Source organism: Sitodiplosis mosellana, unplaced genomic scaffold (assembly GCF_009176505.1).
Source record: "Sitodiplosis mosellana isolate CC-2019 unplaced genomic scaffold, AAFC_SMos_1.0 Smas_scaffold_1, whole genome shotgun sequence".
NCBI lineage: Eukaryota > Metazoa > Arthropoda > Insecta > Diptera > Cecidomyiidae > Sitodiplosis > Sitodiplosis mosellana.
In genome coordinates, this window is record NW_022595244.1 from 754344 (window position 1) to 777523 (window position 23180).

A 23180-nucleotide genomic window follows, 5' to 3' on the forward strand; every position below is an offset into this window, starting at 1 on the left:
TTCTTCTTCTTGACTCTCAGCTTCCAATCCTTTGAATCTCCTCCTAGTCGGACTTCGTCCATATTATTAGGATCGTATTCATTGAATTTTTTCTGCGTATTTTGAATCCTGTCGTTTTTTTTATGCACTGACAAGTAATTACTGTTATTTAAACTCTTCAAATATGTTAACAAAACTCATATAGCTCAATCAGAATATTTATGCATGCAACAACAAATAAAATTGTCGTCGATGTTACATACAATTCAGAAAATGTTCAAGAAATTTGTTTGCATCATTAATAGACATAATAAATGTGTGCTTAATCTAGAATTCAACCACAAGTGCTGCGCGCTGGTCCGAGGAGATTTGTTCAAATTCTATGTACTACGGCATTAGGCTCGAATTGATCCATCCATTTTTTGTTTGTTTGTTTTTTTAATCAATTGTCCATATGAAATTCAGATTCTAAGTGTTATACAGATCAGATGTTAGGAAAATTGGTCTCGGTTGTGTGTGTTATTTTTTTGTGTTGCTTCAATGAAATTGTGCATTTCCTGTCTAGGAGTTCAGTTCGGTGTGTTTGATTAAGTCTCATGTAGCTATTATTAATTATCTAATGATGTGGCAAAAATGAAAGAGGCTGCTTCTTTGGTAAACCGAAAATAATGTGCAAGAAAAACAATTCAACACCGTGACAAAGAAAAATCTGCTTTTTATCTCATTAAAACAGACCATTCGACAAGACTAGATAAAATGAATGGTAAATTCGAATTTTTTCTTCTTTTGCATTTGATTTCGTTACTTGGAATGTACAGTTTGAGTGTTTCTGTTTTTATGCCGATGGCAATTTCTGCATTTGCAAAGGTCCTTCAACATGTAAGGGGTCTTTATTACTTTTTTTCTTGCAACTTAGACTAAGCAATCGTCATTTTTGCTGTTGAAATTTCTCTAGGACATGTCGACATTCATAGGCCGATTGAGGACATTCTGCCCACCACTTTTCTGACATCATCTAATTTTAAATTAAGTTTCGAGCTTTGCATCGTTTCAACGAGCACACTTTCTGGTACGATATAACTTTTCAAAACAATGTTTATAGCACAGTTTGTTCTGTCCCAAAAACAAATAATAAGGTATTAATACAGTGAATACTAACAGGATTTGATATATCATGTTTGAATATTACATGTCACTTTTATTTGCTTTGCATTTTTTAAACAAAAAACCATTTAGCTCTATGGACGTGTCACATGTTGAAATTAAAATATATTCCCCTCTCATTCAATCCAAATTTGAAGTTAAAAAAAACAAACAACATATTTACATTTACTTCGGAACAGAGTCTAGAGTTTAAATATTCTTTTTTTTCGCTTTAAAGGAAAAAAAAAGAAGGAAAATCGAAGATTTTTCAAATGGTTTTTCCGCTTTTCATGATGAGTGCTATACTATTTTCTATTTCATTCGTTATGGCATATATTGATTTGTCTCCAATCACACACTTATTATACATAATTTCTATATAAAACTTGTGGATTTTCCATGAAGATGCAATTTGAAGAGTTCATGTGTCAAGCTTTCGGTTGAGAAAAAAAATGAAAACGAATTTGTTTAGATTGTGTCACCAGTAAAATTATAAATCACAAATACATGCATCAATAAATGAGTTTCAAAATATTCAATTTTAAGCACATCCAAAGTTTTTAGCTCCAGGCTAATTTAAAAACATATTTTCAACAAATTTTTCTTCATAGATTCCGATTATTTCCCTTAAAAACAGGTTTTTTTTTGCAATAAACAATAATCAAATCAAATTTTCATCAACTTTCAGTCGAATATCTTTTCTGTGAATAGGTACAAATAAAATTTTCATTTAGAGAGATTATTTTCAATTTAAAATTACTTTGTAACATGTAATATCGTTATTGGTTGCAATTTTTCACTTTAAACATAAATACGTTTTGAATTTTAGAAGCAAAAAGTATTTTTTAACTAACACAAGTCTGAAGATCGGCTAATGCGAATTTAATTTTCCCTCTTTCTCATCACACCAATTTTTTCTGCTCATCGACCATTTTCATTTAGTCACCGCAATCGTTCCATTTGCGTTCCTCAATTATTCTATCGAAGCAATCAGCTAAATAAGCGTGCTGCAAAATTGGGAAATTGAAACAAAATTAAAATGAATTCAGAATAAAATTATTAAAATGTCACAGATAATTCGTCATGGATCCAGTCGATATGGTAGAAGAGCTTGACGCGAATGTAAAGAATAATTCAAATAACCGATACTTACATATGGCGTTAAGACTTTAACCCATCGAGGTGGTTTTTCATTGCGACTATATTCAAAACAAAATGCCATGGACTCTTCATCGCTCTCCCATCGTAGAATTGTATTCCACATTAACTCAACCGTTTGTGACTCTAACGTACCATCCTCTCGACATGCAATCAACCGAAAACTTTTCATTCCTGTAAAGAAATTTCACGATTTTAAAAACATTGCACACAATTTATTTTATTTATTTATTTTAATATCTTTTCTGTGTAAAATACACATTTTGTTTACGCTCCGTTTATCTCGTTTTTTTTTTGTTGCTTTCTTCGTATTCGGAAAGATTTACCAGAAATTCCATACCGAATATTGTTTGGCAAACAAATCATCGTAAAAAGTGATTAAAATGTTGGGTTTTTCAATTGACTCACCTACAGCCGGTATAACATGTCCTTCTTTGCGACTATCACATGCACAATGCGGAAAGACGACATCGCCATATCCGGGCAATGTGCGAGCTAATGCCAAGTATTCCGATGCTTTTTTCGCATCTTGCAATGCTTTTAATTCATATAAACGCCCCTCGGCTCGAATATTATTCCGATTGACTTCTTCAACGGCCTGTCAAATAGAAATATTGTTTATTGTTTATGTATTTCATATATAGAGATACATTTCTGAGTGAGTGTATCAGCGATAATGGGTATCAGTTGGGCTACTATACCTGATAAAATATGAATTTTGCCGCTTGCTCGCCGTGTGGTAACGTTGTTTCACGATCAATTGAAAACAGCCATCGTCGAACGCATAAGCAAGTACTCGATGCGGTGCTATAATTTTGGACATATAACTGGTGTGGAACTTCGTTCGGTTGAAGTTTCCGTTCTGTGATTAAGAAAAATTTCGGAGAAGAACAAAAAAAAATGAAGTTAGAAAAAAATGTTGAAAAAAGAGATAACTTTATACAAACGAAAACGAAAACGAAAACAAAGCGATAAGAGTGTGCTGTACATACCGAAATTATATTCAACAATTTCAAATAAATAGAAATATTGTTGTGTGTATGATGTGAGTTTAGCTCGTTGCACCAGCAGATCCCAGACTTGTTGGGCGTTAGCCGATTTGCGTACGGAAACGGTGACCACTTCGTGATCGGGTAGCATGATTTTAATGTCAACCGGTGACGATGCGAGGTCATCTTCCGAATCGGTTAAGAATTCTTGCATGCTGTCACTTTCGGCGATCACACGTACGGCGCATACTTTCTCCAAATATTGCTCAAGTCCACGTCGGCGGGCATCTAATTGTTGTTCGCTTAATTGAAACGGCCATTTGCCCGGCAATTTCGGAAAATTAAATCCGGTAAACTCCTTTTTCAGTGATGCATGCAAATTGGCGAATTCTCTGTAACGCCGCGAACATAACTGCCGACCAGCCATATGTATATTGAATGTTATGTATTTTTCACCGCTTCGATTCACCGTATTATAATCGGGTATGCTAATGGGTAGTGAACGTTTTTCAGAGTAATCGATGTATGAGTACCCGCCCGGATCATCTTGTGGCTCCAGTTTTTCGGCTTCCTATTGTTTCAATACGACACAAGAAAACAAATGATTTAGTCTTCATCGTCAACAAAGATAATTTGAGGGAATAAAATGGAAATAAGTTCTTACCTGTTGTGTAACGGATATAACAGTTAGCGTAAGGCAATCTCCACCGCTTTTGATCAGGTCAACAACTTGTTTGTGAGTCGCTCCTTCAACATTTACATGGTTCCTGTAACACAAACGAAATTAGCGGCATTAGTCAAACAAATCTTACATCGTTTTTTCCCTCTTCTTCTTCAAACAATATTGAACAGATGCAATGACTCTTTCAATTTTCGCTTCGTTGCACTTGGCCTTCAAATGTAGCATGTAACTCACGCACATACGCCAAATGTAGATAACAACCGTATAAACATTTCGTGTTTTAAAAATAGGATATTAGCGGCATGTGACTATTAAATCGCACCATTTAAACAACGCAATATAATTCTCACAGCAGTGATTTTGCTGTGCGTGTTTGCATACAACTTTCCTACCTACGACGGCGATTTCCGAGCAACCAATTCATAATTGCAATTGAACGAAGCTATCCAAATATTTACAATGTTTTCAACGGAATTGTGGTTCTAAATTCAAAGAATCCTTTAGTTGGTTTCTGGTTTTAATCTGTGTACTCTTTGACTTTGTGTGCTATTAACACAATGCACATCGACTACGGCAAAATGGCACATTAAATAGGTTCTTCAAACAATTGTTCTTCGAACTGATAACGATAGAAATCAAAATGCATAGCATTCTCTAATCGGATAAGTGAAAGCAAAAAATTACGATTTGATTTATGGATTCCAGATAAGAACGAAGCTAATTATAGTCTCATTTTGTTGATTTTCGACGATGAAAAATGTGAGGCTTGCGAAATTCGTCCATAGTACCAGATAGAGATTCGTAAAATTAATCGCAAGAATAAACCGGTCAATTGCGTTAATGCGTTTTAAATTAGAAATCGAAGGGAAACTTTTCTCGAAATGCAACGATGTAAGAATGCGTATGGTAAAGGTGTGTGTGTGTATGAGCAGAGTGTGCCATACGCCGGACTTGATTAATTGTTTCTCTATTTTTTTTTTCATTCTTCGCCGTTCAAACATTTCTAACGAATGCATTTGATAAGTTAAATTGTCCAGTTGTGAGCAACAATGTTTGCCATTCAATCAACTTTTCGAAAGCGATTGTATACATTCATTCACCCAGTTTTTTGTCATTGCTTTCCAATTATCGGCGACGTATCGCAAGTTTTGAAAATTATGATGGAGCATTCGCGCAGTACACGGTCGACGCGCACACAACACAGCCCGCGTCCAATGTGTGTTCAGTAGCGTAGAAAAGCGAATAGTTTATGACATGTACTTGACAGTCGACTCTTATTAATTAATGGATGTAGTATATGCCTTCATATTTGTCATCTGATCATTTGTATTTTTGTTCAACGTCAGCAAGTTTCAAACAAGAGCGAAACAGAACTCCTACTTAACAGTTTAGTTGATGGTTTGTTTTCTTTTGAAATTTTGAATGGCTCTTTTCATTTTTCTACATGATCAACTTCATTTGATTGGGTGCCACTTTAAAAGCATTAAACACGGTATCCGTATTCGCTCATGCGTTGCGACGAAGAAATTTATGCAGAATATATAGGATTCAATTGAGTTTACAGACTTGATGCCAGATTGTTTATTGCCTGGCTGATATTAGTAATCAATTATCATAATTAAGGTGCGAACAGCCGTTAGGAGACAGCTAAATACGTTGTAGACGTCAAATCACACAGTTGTGATTTTGACAGTGAGAACACGGTTTAATTGTCCCATAATACCAGAGAGGGATATTATATGGGCTGATGTGCTTCCTATTTCAAATTCGTTATGTATGCAAGCTGGTCGGATTGTTGCCATGCCACAGCAGCTAAATGGCCACTGTGCAGTTGATTCTCTTGCTTGCTCTCTCTCTCTCTCTGTGTGTCTCACTCTATCTCGCTCGCCCAGATATTCACTATATAAATGCATGTAGGTATGCAATCACTGCAACTCTTGCGCGCACATTCAAACTGGTTTCTGTCTTTAACGATTGATTTCGTTCAGCGTCGAGATTAAGGCAAATCTGTTGTTGTTGCTTTTGCTGCAACGCACAAAGCACCATTCAATTTACACTAATTGCAAAAGAAAATTCACAGAAGAAGAAAAAAACAAGAGCAACAACAACGAACATTGCCAATATAAATAAACCGAACAGCACAAGCTTTGATGTAATCACTTTAACGCAGAAAAAAGGTAAAATAAACTGCATTGCTTTCGATTTGCTAAGCACTGGAGTAGGAAAAAAATGTATCCATATTTTTGTTTATATCATTTCAAGTTCTTTGACGTACTTTTTTGTAGGTTAAAAATCGATTTTTTGTTTGCTTTACTTGTCTCGCGTTTTTTTCCATATACATACACTCACACTGTTCGACTTATCACGAAAGTAACAACAAAAAATTGGAACAGTTTCGAAGCAAACCGCAAAAAAATTATGCTAACAGAAAAAAAGCTATCGATAAAATTTCAATTTCTCACACATCGGTTGTATGAGTCAGCCACGCTCCCGACACCATACAAACAATGTTCACTATTCATTGACACCCATTTCCAATTCGTTGGAATTTAATTGATATTGCTCTCTGACTGTGTTTGGTGTCGTTTCAAACATTAATTTTTTCTGTTCACTTATCTCTCATTCGAACCGTGGCACCCATCACATATGATATAATTAACATTTTGTCGACGCAATAATTCACAGCAGTAACAGCGGCAGCAACAACAACCACAGTAGCAATAGTAACATTCAAATTGGCTGGGTGATGTGGAATATCTGGAAAATTCGATAATTATGTGGACACTTACACTTCAAGAATGCGATCGCCCTTCTTGATGCCAGCTTTTTCAGCGGCGCCATTGTCCAAACAGGCGGATACATGCTGTAATGGTGCATACAATTGGCCATTGATTGAACGCAATTGGCCACCTTCCGATATTTGACCGCGCACATTAAATCCAAAGCCCGTTTCGGTTTTATAAATGGTAACGACGCGTGGACCACTCGTAGCTGTTGTCGTATTGGACATTTGCCTAGGTTTTGTGCTTGGTGATGGTGATGTTTTTGTCGATGATGGTGATGATGATGATATGTTTTGATTGTTCACTATTGTCGTTGTCGTCGTAGTCTGTGTCGCACTATGATTATTTTTTGTGTGATTTTCTCCGTTTGAATTTGTATTTGATTTAATTGTCCGTTCATTCCTCTGCTGATTGCCGTCATCAATTGATTTGGCTGGCGAATTGTTATGCGAAGCAAGTGGATTATTGGTACTGTTATCGTTGTCAACGTTGTCCGCCATTGCAGCAGTAGCAACAAACTACCACTCAATAAAATTGTAAGCTCGTACGTACAATGCACATTTTGGTATGAAGAAATCACTGAGCACACAAGAATGAAATCTGAGAATTCAAGAGAGCCAAGCACCAACAAATACCAACACAAGTAACATAAAAGAATCTCTCTCTCTCTCTCTCTATCTATCTCTAATGAACATCACTTGCTATCGCACCATTACACACAAACGCGCGTACACACGATTCTAATATGTGTATGGCAAATGTCAAAACGAATCTGAGAGAAAACAGAGAAGAAGACGAGAAAAAAACAACATCCACGCAAGAACTATATACACATCGCACACAAGCATACACACAGACAGAGTTTGACAGTTAATGACTTAGTTCGCGTGCGCCACCGTTCGCGTGAGTTTCGTATCGATGTGCACGTGAGTTTGTGTGGTGAGCTTCACAGCTCATGCTTTCAATGTGCTCGCCTTGGTATGCTGTCACTTTCAATTTGAATTGTGTTGAGTTTTGTGCAGATGTATCTAACAACTGTAACCAACAACATTTCATTTTGAAATAACGAAGGAAATGAAAGAAATTCAGAGAAAAATACAAACTAAATGAGCCAATCAATACAAAATAAAACAATATTTCACTGCAATTTGGGTTTTTCCTTTCCGTATTTTATTATTTAAAATAAAATCAATATAAACTAAACTAGAACATGAAGCGAAGTGATAAATTCATGTGCGTTCCTAAAAACAAATGTCAGACATAGTTTAACGTAGCAAAAAAAAATTGAAAAAAAAATATAGGTAAAGAAAATGAATCAGATTAATGTTAATATAACATTTAGACGATAATCGTGATATTTTTTTTAGTTGAGAATTCTTCTTCTCGACGGGAGGGTTTGTACACAAGAAAAGAAAATTACAAAATACACTTTTGACATGATTAATAACAATACTTATTGTTGAATGCATAAATATCGTTTCGATGACAATAACGAATACACAATTTTATGTAAATTTTGATTAAAGTAAAAGGTAATGATGGATTTTCATTGCCGAACGATGATGCAAAACATTTTTTTCTGCACACTCCCAACAACTGTCCAGCGTTAATCGTATTCACTGGATTCTATTTTTCATTTATTGTTCTGTTTATGCCACTGTCGTACAGTGTTGAGCTTCATTTTTTTTCTTCGTTATGATTCCAAAATGGATGCTAGGCAAATGGAAACCAAAAATTAAATCATATTGCTGTTTTCGTTATTGTCCTCTTCTCCGTTGCAGAATGGTAAATTAATGTCGCAGATTTCTGTTTCCGACGGTCGCTCTTCGATATTACTGCAACTGCTGTCTGATAGTGCATTTTCCTTAAAATCAACGCACATTATGGTGCGTCTCTTCACTGGTGGTGGTTGACCATGTCTGCGACAGGTGACAGAACAAAGCTGCCAAGGGCCGACCCACCAATGAGCTGGACATGGAACATCATTGCAGACGCGATGCTTCTTATTTGGCATGTCGTTGTCGGCACTTGACCAACAGAACTTCTCGTCAACGATTTCACTTTTGACACTTTCGAAGCAAATTGGTTGACGCTGCTGAATGCCTCCATCGCATGTGGCCGAACAAGCCGACCAATCTCCCAGTTTCCAATAGTAAACTGGCTCTTTCGTCTCATTCGCTGACAATGTGTACTCGTATCTTACGCCAGGGTTTTTACTCTTGCCTCGAACCAATACCTACAATCAAAATTAAAACATAAAGTATGAGAATCAATTACGAATAGTCGTTGATTGAAGCACATACCTTGACAGCCATTTCAAATGGTATGGGTCCTGGTATTTTGATCTTTTCTTGTTCATTGTCTCGCTCGTACAGTCCTTTTATCATTTTATCAATGGAAAATTCACCTGGCATCAAAATCAATCGGTCACCATTTAAAAATGTTTGATTGCTGTTCGCCCGTCCAATGCTCAAGTAGTTCTTTGACGGATGAATCTCTTCGATGAGAATTTGACGAGAACCAGTCGGAATTTTTGTTATCTCGAAGTAGTCATCGGTGACATTCATTTTCTTATTGAATTCGCCCTTGATCGTTGTACAGGTTTCACCATTACCACCACAAATACCACACTGATCTTCCGTTGTATCGGAATCAACGACCCAATCGCAGCCAACTTTCTATAAATTTTCAATCCGAGATTTCATGATATAATAATTATTGAACCAATATTATGAACGCAATATCATATCGGCAATAACGATTTTAATCTTATTTATTGAAATTTTCCACATCGAAACTTACTCGGCAAATGCCAGAAATGCACATATCATTCGTTCCAATATTGCATGGTGTTCCATCAGCGGCTGAATCTCCCCACGGCACAATTAAAGTGTCGTCTGAATCAGTACAGTAAAGCTCACACGGGTCATCTGATGAACGAAAGAGAAGGTTAGATTAATAATTGAGGCATTCACTTCTAATCAACAGTATTATCTACTCACGGCTGTCGAAATAGGGTTGCCACTCATACTTCTTATCCCGGTATGTTTCATTGTTGAACTTTGAGCATTGATGCGCTCGGAAGCTTGGTTCATTTTCGGGGCATGGATCCGATTTGCAAACTTTGTATCGAATACGTTCGCCAACGCAAAATGCTCCTCCATTTTCGGGTCTTATATGAAAAAGGATCTCGTTTGAATTACAATTTCTTAGAATCTTTTGAATTTCGACTATTTCTTGTTTTTTCCATCAATTATTGAATAAGAAGAAAGTCACTATCAATTTGGATTTCAATGTAAATAAACTTACCTTGGATTATCACATTCACGACTAGCAATGGAAACACCACCACCGCATGTGCGTGAGCATTCGCTATATTCAGTCCAATTGCCCCACTGGCCATCGATTGGAGGTGGTTGATCTTCGATTGGAACACATTCTTGATTTTGACACCACTGAAAAAGACAAACGTAAAATTACACCTTGAAAATGAGCAGGTACAACAGTGCTCTTACCTTATGCTTTCCACAATTGGTCCCTGGCGCGGCTGGACGCAGTTGAGTAACACACTCATCGTTTACCAAACACCAAAGTTGCGAGCAGATTTCATTCATTTTTGAGCAAACCTTGACACTTTCATCAGTTGTATTGAATTGCAAACGACATTGCAGATCAGCATTGTACATAGCACCTGGCGGCAAATCTGGATAAACTTCCATTTCCGTTGGCGAATCGTCCAAACAATTCCCGAGGCCTTGACTAACAATTTATTTTTAAAAAAATGATTGAAAAGTTATTATGAAGGAAAATTTAAAAAACAAGAAAAATGAAGTGAAAAGTCCAAGTAAACAAAAAAAAACGTCGCTTACTCCAAAAAGTGTGTGATATAACGTCTGCTGCAATTGGACCACGACACTTGTATTGTATCTACTTCAAAGCTCGGCGTCATTACATGAACAATTTGGCCAGCTCGACTGTCACATCCAGTTTTTTCCGTATCGTGGTACATTCCAAAGCTAATGGTTGTCAATATTAATTTTATTAGAAATCAATAAATTATTCTCTTGCTAATTTATTTGCACTCACTTGTGACCAAGTTCATGTGTAATCGTGTGCGCTAAGGTGATTCCATTGTCTTCATTGACGCTACAGCTTCGCTCCGGCCTACACATTCCTCCAACGTTTGCAACGCCAAGTGTTCTATTTTTTTTTTCGTATGAAACATTACGATTGAATTTATTGACTATTTGTTTTTTATACTGAAAGTTTCACGAGACGTGTGAATGACTTACGTGCATCCGTCAACCGAGCAAATATCTTTACGAGTTATTAAAATGGCCACATCATGATGATTTGGATCACTGTCATCCTTTGGATTTTCTAAACGTTGCCATCTGAATTTATCAAGAGAGAGAGAGAGATGAAAATTTTGATTTTTGTTCCAAAAATAAGTCAAGTCAAACTTTTTAAGACTTTAATCGAAATAAAAACACTTTTTCAGCTCAAGTGAAAAGAGCAATAGTAAATTACCTGCAAAAATTGCGTAAGTTTCCTTCAGCAGCGTGAGTTACGTTAAAATCGGGATGTGCTTCTTCTTCTTCAAGCAAAACGATGCGAATGACAACCACTTTAATCAGATTTCCGATGGCTGGGTCTTTGTAGAGCCCAGAGACCATATTCATGATGGTCAATAGATACATTTCAACATCTCCGTCTTGATGGAAGGTGACCATCGATGGATCGGCAACAACCAATGCTTCCACATGTCGAGGGCTGCTGACCGATCGTTTGCTACGTTTTTGTACATGATAATCAATCGCCTCATCCGCTTCCTCACCAGTGAGATTCTTCTTACGATTCAAAATCTGTTCCATCTTCTTTGCATGATGCAATCGTTGTCTCCTTCGACGAAGACGTTGACGTTGTCTATCAAAGTCGTTGGAAAACTTTTTTCGAATGCGATGTCGAATTCGACGACTGTTTTGAACAATCACCTAACGAATGAAACCGAAGGGATAAAAAAACAATGGGTGAGAACGGATAAACCAGAAATTGTCTGATAGCAAAAACAAAACAATGCTTTTTTCGATCATACTTTGCCTTGTGGTTGCCATTCGATATGTGTTTCACTGGGTCGTTTCGGTTCTTTTGTTCCACAGTTGCTGGCCTCATGCTTTTTTAGATGACCTTTTCGACGCTTTCTTCGTTTTCTTAAACTATGCACCTTGTTATTAAATATACTATTCTCCTCATTACTGCTATTTTTAATTTTAATATCACTATCAACGCTATTCTGTTGCTGCTTATTTTGTTGCTAAACGGAAAGAGGAACACATCAAATTTAATAACTTTATTTTGTTTGATTGAATTCAAACGAAATTCTCAGGATAAAAAAAAGAAGTAACTGAGCTAGAAAGAGAGAGAGAGAAAAAGAAAATGGATCTGAACTTACTTTTATAGCCGATCGCTGAAAGATTATATGCGGATGATGGCCTGCATCGTTCACTTGATGGTGCTTCGATGGTTCGATGTAATAATCGCCTCGTTTCGTTCGTAGCATTCCACTCTGCGCACGCATTGAACAATCGGAAAAATAATTCAACCGAAGGAGAGAGAGAGAGAAATCATGAAAAATGTCACAACTTGTAAATAAGTTCGCCTAAGCAGCGAACAGACAAAAGAATAAAGTAAGAAATGTCACCACACATTAAAACCAGTGCAATTGAATGATCGCAACGATCAACAACAACTGATTTATTACTGGTGTCGCAATTAGGCGGTAAATTTGTCACATTAAATCAAAACAAGTCTTATAATGTAATAAAATTAGACACTCAGTTTTATGATTCGTTGTCGACTACCGAAATTTGAGATACAATTTTTCAGATTGGATTCATAAGTTTATTACAAAGATTAAACTGAAACGATGATCAAACATAGAGTTTCTCAAACATTCTCGATTGCGAGAAATGCCGATTCATTTGGGATTTTTACGATTTTAAATTGAGACTTTAAAAACAAATAATATGGTAAATTTGGGAAAGAAAAAAAATATTGTGGTAAACAAAAACTTACAATTCCATTGCATGAGGATAGCGCAACGCTGGATGTGTGATCATCTCGCACTTGACCTTGGAAATGGCATCGTCGGTTATGGTGTTTGTACTTTGTACGAGAACGAGTGTCGCGTCGATGCCGTTCGACAACCATTGATGGGCCAATAAAATCAACAGATGGCCTGAAAATAATGCCAATCAAATGAAAGTGACCCTAATTTTTACTTATTTCAATTTAAATTTAACGCTTTTTTAACAACTTTTCAAGTCATCACGAAACGAAAGAAAAAAACACAAAAATGGGAGCAAAGGCAAAATAAAAATTCATCAATTTCACACTTACTCAAGTTCAACGTGCAACGTTTGGTCGTGCAAGTCGATGTGATAGTGTAGCTTATTATCCAGCTGCTCACTGTCGATTTCATTGGGGTTATCGTATCCATGGAAATGTGTTACATTGTATGATAAATGTGTGCCATTGGAGTGGACTCGTCGCGGCACAAATAAATGGCCCGAATCAACATCGTGTGAAAATTTGCCTGTTCAAAGACAAACGTAGAACAAAAAAAAATGTCAAAAATGAAAAGAAACAAAAGAAATTGAGGAAGTGAGTTAAATTTTGTATCGTGAAAATTTCGAGATGAAATTCAATTTTTTGAAATCGCTTCAAAACTTTATAAATCTAAAAACAAAAACAAATCAAAATTTAAAGAAATCCGCAGTTGAAAAATGCATTTACTCACCAGCTAATTTGGGCCCGTAGGCCGCGAACGCAATGCATTTAATAGTGAATAGTACGAAGAATTGAATGAACCAATGATGTGGCATAGTATATTTTTGATGTGATCGTCTAATTGAAATGGTTATCTCCACGTCGTTACCCTGCTTCAATCGATCCAACGATAGATTTTCAGTTGCTTAAATGTGTTATATTCTTTGATTTGTTTTACGTTTCAGCTGTAGACATGTATTCGCATCTTTTACTGATTCATTTTAACCATTCTCATGTAATATCTTCATTTTTACAAAGCCGTACGAACAACCATCCACACATTTGCGCCTCTCAACTCACATGCTGAATGTCTCTGCCGAACGAAAAAAATAACTGCGAAACAGAAAAAAAACGATACGAAATTAAACAGAATGTTTACGAAGAATTTATGTATCTTCTAATCATAACATATTCGCCGCTAATATGCAAAAATGTCGGTTTTTGCCCGCATCAAATGTAAATAAACTGCAACATTGTTGCCTGCCGGCGACTTTCGATTAAGTTTATTGCTAATTCATCTTATTACGAAAATAGAAAACATAATGTGGAAAAAGAAGAAGCGAAATTTAATTTATGGCCGCCTGAAAATGAGCCGCTTTTGACGTGTGCGGTTTCGAAAAAATTCACACGATCATCGTCTGTCGCCTCTAACCACCGAGAGTAATAAGTTAAGTTAATACTGAATCCGTTGGGAAAGAAAACAAAGTTGACGGATTTTCCTTCAAAATTGGCCGGTCGTCAGCACTTAAAAAAAGGTGCAACGTGAAGCACCTTTTGCCACACTGGCGACGAAACATGAGCAAAGCCACACAATCACATTTTATATGGTGATCAAATTTGTCTCAATCGTTCAGACTTATCAAATGGTTGGTAACGTGACAAGGCACACGTAAGAAGATCAAAATTAGCCATTGAACCATGACAAAAGGTGACACAAAAACCATTTTTAGCATAGGCAATCACACAATTAGCAACAATAAATATTGAAACGTTCAACCGTTTCCGAAGTAACCGGAGAACGCGCGACTATAGGGAGTGAAAAAAAAGAAGACACAAAAAGCAAAGTGGAAAAAAGTTTTATTCAAAATGTACGGCAGAAAGGCTCAGAAAAAAGAGAAAAAGAGAGAGAGAGAGAAACATTAAAACGGAAAAACAAACAACAATAAAATATAAGTGAAAAAAGTAGACTGGCGCCTAACTCTGTCCGCTTAGTATACAATTTCAATAATTAAATTTTTTTGTGTGTATGCAGTTTGAACCGAGAGAGAGAAGATAAAGCAAACGAACGAAACGAAAAGATGAAACCAAAGCAAACGGCACAAAATGATGAGTTAGAAAACAAATGAAACGAACCACAAATGCGCGCTCACAGGCGCCGGTAAATACGGTGCTTTATTATACACATGAAACATGTGTACAAACGTTGTGTGTTTTTTTCTACTTCTTCTTCTTCTTCTTCTTTTTTTTCGGTGTGTAGCATTTGTGCGCTTTAGCCTATGAAGATATTATGTTGCAGCGCATATAAACAACAACAAGCGAGCGAAGAATAAAAACAAACCCATGAAGCAAGAGTGTTTTAGTGCGACCATCGAAACCAGAGAAAAAAACAATACACAAAAGAAAATTTATATGTAATTTAATGCATCATTTTATGTTGGAAAATCACGACGAACACAGAAACACAACACATGCCTCAATACTCACACGTTGGTTTTGGTTCATTTTTTCCTTTTCTGCTCTCTGTTTCTTCGATACTTGTTTGCGATAACTATCGACGCAAGGATATGGATTAAGACACTAATAGTAACTGCTGAACAGATCAAAACAATTGTAATCGATCAAACTGAAAGGTTCATTCAATTTGCTCGCAGCAGAATGCGAAAGACATTGCCGGAACGATACAATGGAATCGTGTGGTTTGATGCGAGACACACGTGCGTGTTTATCTATAAATTAAACGGCACATTGTTTTTCGTTTCGTTGTTCTTCCCTTCTCTCCTTTCCATTTTGGACAGACAGTGGTGTAGAAGGCGAAATTTTTTTTGGACGCAGGCAAATTGATAGCGTGCCTTTTCCACAGAATTAAACATTCAAGCGCCGTTGTGATTTCCGTTTGCAAGCGGAGCGATGGAAAACGTCGAGAATAAAATGCCAGACAGTTGTAATAAGCAACCGTAGAAACATGTCGACAAGCAAATTAAATGAACAAAATACTTGTATATCGGTGTACTTTCCATCGTCTTTATCGATGCTAGTGATGAGCGCCCAAATCTTTTTCCGAACAAAAAAGAAAAACCATAATAAAGAGAAAAGGAGCCAAAGATCACCAAGTCAAAATATGTGTAATACTTTAATACGCGCCGAAAGGGAAAAAATGAACAGCACACAGCGAGCGGCAGCAAAACGGCGAACCGTTGAAAGGCACACAACCACCACAACAACAGCAACCAACCGACACACCAAACGGTTCGATTCAACCGAAACAAATGAATGTGTACCTTACAATCTGCGCACGGCATCACACACTCAACGCAACCAAGCCGAGAGTTTTTAAATGCCTTTGGCGCCAATTCAAAACTCGTAAAGATGGATTTGTACGATATTTCAATTTTTTTTCTCATTTTGAGATCGTCTCACGCTCACTCTTTTCGCCGCTGTTTGTATATTACGCGCATTGTGTGTGTATTTAATTTTTTTTCGCTGCCCAGTGAAGCCACACGCTCCCAAATGATTTCCAAATAAAATTCTTGTCGACTTGTAGACGACACATCTCAATAGTGATCATTACTCGTGGCTCTTCTTCTGATTTAAATTGAATCCGTGAGCACAAAAACGACTTATTAAACAATCGCCGAACAAAACGATACAAGAAAAAACTACCGAACAAAACGTACCACAGCGGTAATGTGTAGCACAGCGGAGTTTCGTTTTGAACGGTACCGTCCTGCTGTGTTACGTTTTTGACGTGTGTTTTGTTTGGTAGTTTTTTCTTGTATCGTTTTGTTCGGCGATTGTTTAATAAGTCGTTTTTATGCTCACGGGTTCAATTAATGGGAACATCGAGAGGGAGAGAAGAGAAAGAAAAAAAAAACTCGATCGACGCACCAAATCAATGGTGCCACTTTAATTTTCGCTGCGAATTCAAATATCAAAACCTCATTGAAAGGACAAACAGCCGATCGTCTACACATTTTCAAATGGAATTTTTAAATTTGAGACGCAATTCCATTTGAAAAAGTTTATTGCCCGGTTTCATTTGAATTAATTAATTGGTGTACGCTTGAAATTTTGCGTCATCATTTTTCACTCTCAGCAAAATGTTGATTGATTGCAGTCGATTGTGATGCGGTCGATTATCCTTTTCATTAGTCATCATGTCCTAAAGTGATTATTTTTTTCTGGCTTCACTCGGTTGCTCAATCAATAAAAACAGGCAAATGTGAGATGTCAGCAACGAAAATTAAATAGCAATATGATAAATTAATCCAATTTCACGGACAGTTTTTTGTTAATCAACGAAGACGCCATGCGAAAAAAAAACAAAACACACACGAGACATGGGAGACACGGTAATAGGCAAAGCCGAAAACGTTCGATCAAAGAGAAAGGGAAAAGAACAAATTGAAAAGCACTGCAACTTCTTCGAGTGTGTACATGAGAGGGAGAAAAAGCAACAACGACAACAACAATGGAAGCATATGGAAGCGACGGTGCGAGTAACAACAACAACACCGCTTACAAGTGTACGGTCGGGCTTTGAACATATGAAGGAGAAAGAGAGAGAGGGAGAAAAAAATCGACGAAAAAAAACCAACTCTACAACTGTTCTTAGGCGCCAGGTTAAATTTAAACATACTTACAAGCGCCGCTGTTGAAGTGCACTTTATGCTATCAACTCGACAATACGCAATTAAGTGCACTACACACGGTCCGAGTATATGAGCAAGTCGTCGTCGTCGTTAGTCAGTGTGCTTCTCAAAAGGAAATTGAGTGTCTCTCTTTCTCTCCCCCTTTTTTTGTTTCGTCGACGCCGATATTCGATGTGAAATTCATATGCATCGACTCGAGCCGTCCATCTGGTTTGAAGTGTGACAAAATGTTCGTCATTTACTTATTTTCAGGGCATCGTTTGTATCTATGCAGATTTTACAAATTCAATCAAAGTTTTTGGTTTTTTTTTGCTTCAGATCGGTTGCTGTGTTTGTGTTTCGGCTTCAGTTTTAATGTCTAGTGTTGCATGAGTGTGTGTGCTCATTCAGCATCCTAATTAGTAGCAAATCTCAATGATGTCTTTTGTCTGACTTTTTCAATGTTCTCGCTCGCTCTATCCTCTCTATTTACAGTTACAATGTTTTGAAGGTCTGTCTAGAGTCTAGAGTTTCAATTGTGATAGATTCCAAGAGAGATTGATCAATGCGAAATGTTTGTTTCTTTTCTCGATTTAGATTGAAAGCAGATGCTTCGATTTATGAAAAACATCGGAAAACAATTTGATCGATGACTAAGCGATATTCCACAAAAGTTTCATGTTTTAAAAGATTTTATAATTTCGAATCCGTTGTTTTTGATTCGGTCGTTTCTTTTTTCAAAATAAATTCGGCATTTCTTTTCGCCAAAGCAAGAATGAACCTTGTACGGTGTTCTTGAATGAGTCTCATCTGTTTAGGAATAACAAAAGTTTTTATTGGCAATAAATTGTTCGTTTAAATTGGTACTAAAAGCTAAAAATAGCCTATTTGTACAGATTCCAGTGTCATCGATTTGCAGGTTCGTGAACACATTCAAAATGTAACCGATGCGAACGAGGGGTCTTTGTTGTCGCGCATTCATATCGAATGGAAGGTGATAACAATGATTCACAAACCAGAGAAACACACAGAGAGTTGATTTTGTGTGCAGTAGCAACGAGTGGCAATAACTCCGGCAGTATTCATCAAACTTTGCAAAGCATCAATTCGAATGCGCGACAATGCACACCACGAAGTGAGAATAAACATTTTTTTTTTGCTTCAATGCGAGTTTGTTTTCATTCATTTTAATTCGATATGATAGTTTTATTGCACAGCTAATTGTAAATGGTCAATTGTGTGCTGTGTATATACCCCGGCGAATGCAGTTGATTAAGCGTTGAGTTGTATCGGACATTGTGCTGAATTGTGCCATTAATTACCAGTGGAATGACAGTGTTTAGGCACGTTTGACATCAAATCTTTTCACAAAGAATTATGGATAGATCGAGTGAAATAACGCAAACAATCAGGCACAAAGAGAAAATCTTCTTCCGCTCGATTCAATAAACGATGCAAATTTCTCGCGCTCGATCTGCCTATAAATAAATGATGATGACATAACACGAATACAAGAGTCTCTATCTCTCTCTCGCTGTGTGTCTATGCTTTAAACGATTATTCATATGCGAATCTGCGACTTGGATTCTCTATTCAATAACAATGAAAGATAAAGCGAATGTGAAAGAGACGAAAAAAACAGAGTATCCGAGAATCACGCAAACGCATTCTCATCTACTGTCGACTGACAACAGTCATGAATGAAATTCATCTTGCAAACTTCTTTTGTCGACACATCGAATCATTGTCTGTATATTACATGCACTGCGTTTGCCCGCTTAAGTCGAGAACATATGCTTGCAATATGTGTGCGTGCGTGCGTGTGTGTGATATGGAACTGATTTTCGTTTTCTTCTTCATATGTTACGTGTCGCTTGTGCACAGACACTCAATATAATTCAAATGACGGCTTCGTTCACACTTCAATGCAAGCAAAAAAAATGGGAGAGAAGAAAACAAAAGGCGAAACGACACGGCAATGCTCTTCAATTAAAAGTGAATGGAAACGGATCTTTGTGCATTTTCTTCGTGTAGACACAATATTGTTGCTGTAAATAATGGTCCAAAAATAGATTGGTCGCGGATCGAAATATTTTGCCAGTGCAAAATACAACACAACAATGTCTCGGTCTTTTCGGCACCTATTTTAGTGTGTCGACGTCGACAACAAAATAATTCTTTCTTTTTTTCTCTCGAAAATCAGCATTTTACCGTAAATTCCTGATAAGGTTTGACGACAGCGAAATCGATGAAGCGCACGCTCTCAGTCGCGATAGTAGGCAGTCAAATGTGTATGCGCCTTTTAATTTCGGCGCCGCTATTAATCATCCGTGACAGAAAGTTTAAACAGAACGGAGCCTTAGCAGATAAAAAGATTCATTTCTTTTAGTTTTTTTTTCTTCCTGTCTTCGCTTGAAAAAAGGTCTCACCGTATGTTTTTTTGCACGGTATCTGCTTGATCTTGTGCGCGCTGCTTTAATTAAATTGTGTGCAGAAATGGCAAGCGCTTTGCGATACTTTCGCATAAACATCGTTGCTATGATACATCTTTTTTTTTCCTCGTGTTCGGTCTGAATGAAATCGACACACGAGCGCGACGGAACGCCTGATTTAAGAAATCCAAATGGATTTCTCATGAAATAATAATAATATTAGCATAATCACACACGAAACAACAACAACAGCAAAAAATCACTCGCGCACATAGTAGCCTTTTGCGCTTTGATGCAACATCTTCTTTGCATTTTAATTTAATAATTTTTTTTTCTCTTCAGTCGAATGGGGACTTGACTTGATTAAAACACTCAAAACGATTCTCTTACATCGATCAGATAAGAGGCGAACAAAAGTGAATCACATGGATTTCATTTGGACTTTTTGAGATTTGTCGGTTGTTGTTTTTGATTCCCTTGTCTCATTTTGTTCGCTTTACTCCGCTCGAAAAAACGTTTGGCGTCCGTTTTTTTTCTGTTTCTCACCTAAAACGATTTAATCTGATTTCAGTCATTGTTGCTAATTGAGCAGACGCATTCAAATCCCAGCTAAAGTCATAGATATCATCGTTATTATACAGAAAATTTCATCGAATAGAAATAAAGATGGAAAGAAACAAAAAACCAATACGTTTTTGCATATTAATTTACAATTGGCCGTCCAAGTCAAGCGTATAATTTAGATGTCGATTCAATATTGATTCACTTGGTTTGGAACGGGCGATACGTGGGCGCACTTTCGTTAGCATTTAGCGGTGCGAATGAAACAGTCAACACGTAGAATTTGATCGCGCTGTGGACAAAAAAGAATGTCGAAACAACAGGTGGCAACACAAAACCGAAGAGAGAGAAAGAGAGAGAAAAATACTGAAACGTGAGTTTATAGTAATAAAAAAACAGCACAATGCGTAATGGTGACAAAATCAAAGCATCAGAAAATTGGCTCGATGATATTTGTTGTATTAGTTGTTGTGTTGACTTGATCGCGACGATATATGGACAAGTGAAGAGAGAGAGAGAAAAAAACATTTCCCATCGATTCATCCACCGAGTGATCATTAAATTAGGTTTTGAAGCGCGTGCAACAAATGACAATCGCTATTTTCACCAGATGCAATTTATCGTGCACTCTCTAATTGGATCGGCATCGAAAGATATGCCCATTTTTATTTAACGGGTATTCAGAAAATGTGCGCATTTCTGGTTGAAAATACCAAAACTGGCTCATTCACGTATTCGTTTCAGTTTTATTCAACTTTATTTACACTAGCGCCTATGCTTGGGCCATATATTTTGAATTTAATGCGAATATCTAGTCGCCACCGCGCAATTAACTACAGAGAGAGACCTTACTTACATCTGACAAATGATTTGGAGAATTTACGATAGAAAATACGATGAACATTCATATAAATCACCTTATCTTAATTCACACGCTTGAAATTTCACTAGAAAACTCAATAAAAACTCACAATGATTACACGCGCTCACTCTCTGACACGAACACTTCACGGAAACAGAAGTTTAAACAAACTCGTGCAAACGGATAAGAATCGAGTCATTCACACAAATTTGCTTGTTTAGCCGAACAAAATAAGACACAACAATGTTCAAATAAGATCTTGCGCGAACAAAAAAGAATAAAGAAAAATAAAAAACGGAAAATAGACAATTCCACAGAACACAATCACACGAATTTTCAATTGTCAACAACAGTGATTCAATAATAATCAAAATTGCAGGTCGTAGCACAACACCGAATGTAGATTTGAATGATATGTTAATCTCAATGAGATGGAGTGTACTTTTTTTGTCGTACGTTGAGCGCCTTCTCGCTGCTTAGGTCGCCTAAAAGACAGAAATGAACTGTTTCACGTTCAAGCTCTGACTGACACTGAGCCACACAAGTTCTTGAAACTATATCATATTGAATGCTGCTGCTGTAGCTGCTGCTACTACTACTCTCAGTTGTGTTGTCGGGTAGCCAGAGCTGTATTGCTGTTGTTATTGTAAATATTATGCGTCGTATCTGCTGGTAGCGTTTTGTTGTTTCGTGCACCACGGAACGGCCGTACGTTGGGGGCATGTAGGCGCCGCTATTCTCTTTTATTCTCTTCGGTCATGCTGTTTATTTCGAAAGAAAAAACTTAAATGCTCTGGAACTGTTTGGAAACCGAAACACACACCGAAAAATTTTGTCGATTCCATTTCGAAAATGTTTTGGCTTGATCATTCGATTGTTGGTTCATTTTTTTGCTTTTCTTGTTGTCGGAAGTGCGTTTGTGGTGCGAAATTCGGCCAAGTAGATGAAATCCTTTTTTGGTTTTGGTTTTTTTTTGTGTTTTTCTTCGGGCTGAGACTGCATCGTCGGTGTTGTCGTTCTTTTTTCAAATAATTCTTTCTTCTCTCTCCCATTCATCGCAAATCGAAGTGTGTGTATTGGTTTTATTTTTCACGTCGACACATAGTCATCGCATTTTGTCGGCTGAGAGCTATCGTGAGCTCTTTCTCAGTTGTATGTCGTCGTCGTCGTCATTATTGCTGTAGTCGCGTTTTTATCTCTCTCTCACTCGATAAGCCGTGTGGTGTGTGTCTTTATTCACAATTGCCATTGGAAGTATTGATAGTGTGTTTTGCCTTTTTTTCAACTTCAACTTTTCTATACCTTTCATTCGCATTTTCAATCCGAGTAAACTGCATGCATTTTACGTTCATTGTGGATCCACTTATTTGTTCAGCGTATGTTTGTTTTTGTCGTCGTCGTCGTCATCGTTGTAGTTGTCGTTGTTCGATTTACTTTTTGCCGTCGTAAGAACGGCACCAACAGAAAAAAATGTTACTGTACATATTTGACGAAAAAATCGAAAAAACCGATTCAATAGCCTTTGAAGTCTCTGTTTATTTTCCAGTCTGCATTCAATGCTGAGGAAAATTCAGGCGGCGCTAACTGTTTGAACAGAAAACAAAAAAAAACACACAACTTGACTTTTTAAGCTGGATATATAAGTGGTTATGTATGCCAAAAAAAACCATTAAGACCGTAATCGTATTGATCTAGATCCTTTTAAGCGTTCCAGGTCAACACCAGATTACATATACTTTCTTTTTGCATGAATCTTTGGTGGTGTTTATCTCTCTCTCTCTCTCTCTCTCTCTCTCTCACTCTCGGTGTCGTCTTGTCATTTTTAAGTGCCTTTGCTCTCTGGTTGGGATCCGATTCCGTTGTTGCTTCCGATTCGAAAACCCATAGAAATTGGTAATTTATGACTCATAATGCA

At 37.1% G+C, this 23180-nt stretch overlaps 2 protein-coding genes across 15 annotated transcripts; both read right to left on the reverse strand.

Moving 5' to 3' along the window:
- Positions 1-1142: 1142 nt before the first annotated feature.
- Positions 1143-7602, reverse strand: LOC129569565 (sorting nexin-27). 2 transcript variants are annotated; one of them, XM_055448523.1, is made up of 7 exons: positions 6741-7602; positions 3934-4036; positions 3273-3840; positions 2982-3142; positions 2689-2878; positions 2276-2454; positions 1143-2129 (listed from the first exon to the last, which is right to left on the reverse strand). In XM_055448523.1, exons 1-7 carry the CDS (start codon positions 7232-7234, stop codon positions 2061-2063), a joined length of 1764 nt encoding a protein of 587 aa, XP_055304498.1. In that variant the 5' UTR covers positions 7235-7602; the 3' UTR covers positions 1143-2060. The 2 variants fall into 2 exon arrangements, with proteins under 2 accessions (XP_055304498.1, XP_055304509.1); XM_055448534.1 differs by having other exon boundaries at positions 4344-7408.
- Positions 7603-7881: 279 nt separating this feature from the next.
- On the reverse strand, positions 7882-22316 carry LOC129569566 (A disintegrin and metalloproteinase with thrombospondin motifs 7). 13 transcript variants are annotated; one of them, XM_055448594.1, is made up of 17 exons: positions 21375-21807; positions 17423-18220; positions 13534-13895; positions 13134-13329; positions 12810-12972; positions 12187-12300; positions 11830-12048; positions 11265-11728; positions 11027-11128; positions 10821-10934; positions 10604-10750; positions 10250-10493; positions 10044-10189; positions 9737-9906; positions 9537-9664; positions 9038-9412; positions 7882-8970 (listed from the first exon to the last, which is right to left on the reverse strand). In XM_055448594.1, exons 3-17 carry the CDS (start codon positions 13616-13618, stop codon positions 8470-8472), a joined length of 3168 nt encoding a protein of 1055 aa, XP_055304569.1. In that variant the 5' UTR covers positions 13619-13895; positions 17423-18220; positions 21375-21807; the 3' UTR covers positions 7882-8469. The 13 variants fall into 13 exon arrangements, with proteins under 13 accessions (XP_055304569.1, XP_055304533.1, XP_055304542.1 ...); XM_055448558.1 differs by having other exon boundaries at positions 17423-17638; positions 21321-21807; XM_055448567.1 differs by having other exon boundaries at positions 17423-17934; positions 21321-21807.
- Between the last annotated feature and the right edge of the window lie 864 nt (positions 22317-23180).

Bases quoted from the DNA above. Each gene is read 5' to 3' on its own strand.
- LOC129569565 (XM_055448523.1), bottom strand. From the start codon at position 7,234: ATGGCGGACAACGTTGACAACGATAACAGTACCAATAATCCACTTGCT. The intron at 2,455-2,688 runs GTGAGTCAATTG...ATTTCTTTACAG, and splicing joins ACATGTTATACCGGCTGTAG to GAATGAAAAGTTTTCGGTTG. The intron at 2,130-2,275 runs GTAAGTATCGGT...CCAATTTTGCAG, and splicing joins TTAAAGTCTTAACGCCATAT to CACGCTTATTTAGCTGATTG.
- LOC129569566 (XM_055448623.1), bottom strand. From the start codon at position 13,618: ATGCCACATCATTGGTTCATTCAATTCTTCGTACTATTCACTATTAAA. The intron at 12,301-12,809 runs GTAAGTTTTTGT...ATGCGTGCGCAG, and splicing joins TATCCTCATGCAATGGAATT to AGTGGAATGCTACGAACGAA. The intron at 9,907-10,043 runs GTAAGTTTATTT...TTTTCATATAAG, and splicing joins CGTGAATGTGATAATCCAAG to ACCCGAAAATGGAGGAGCAT.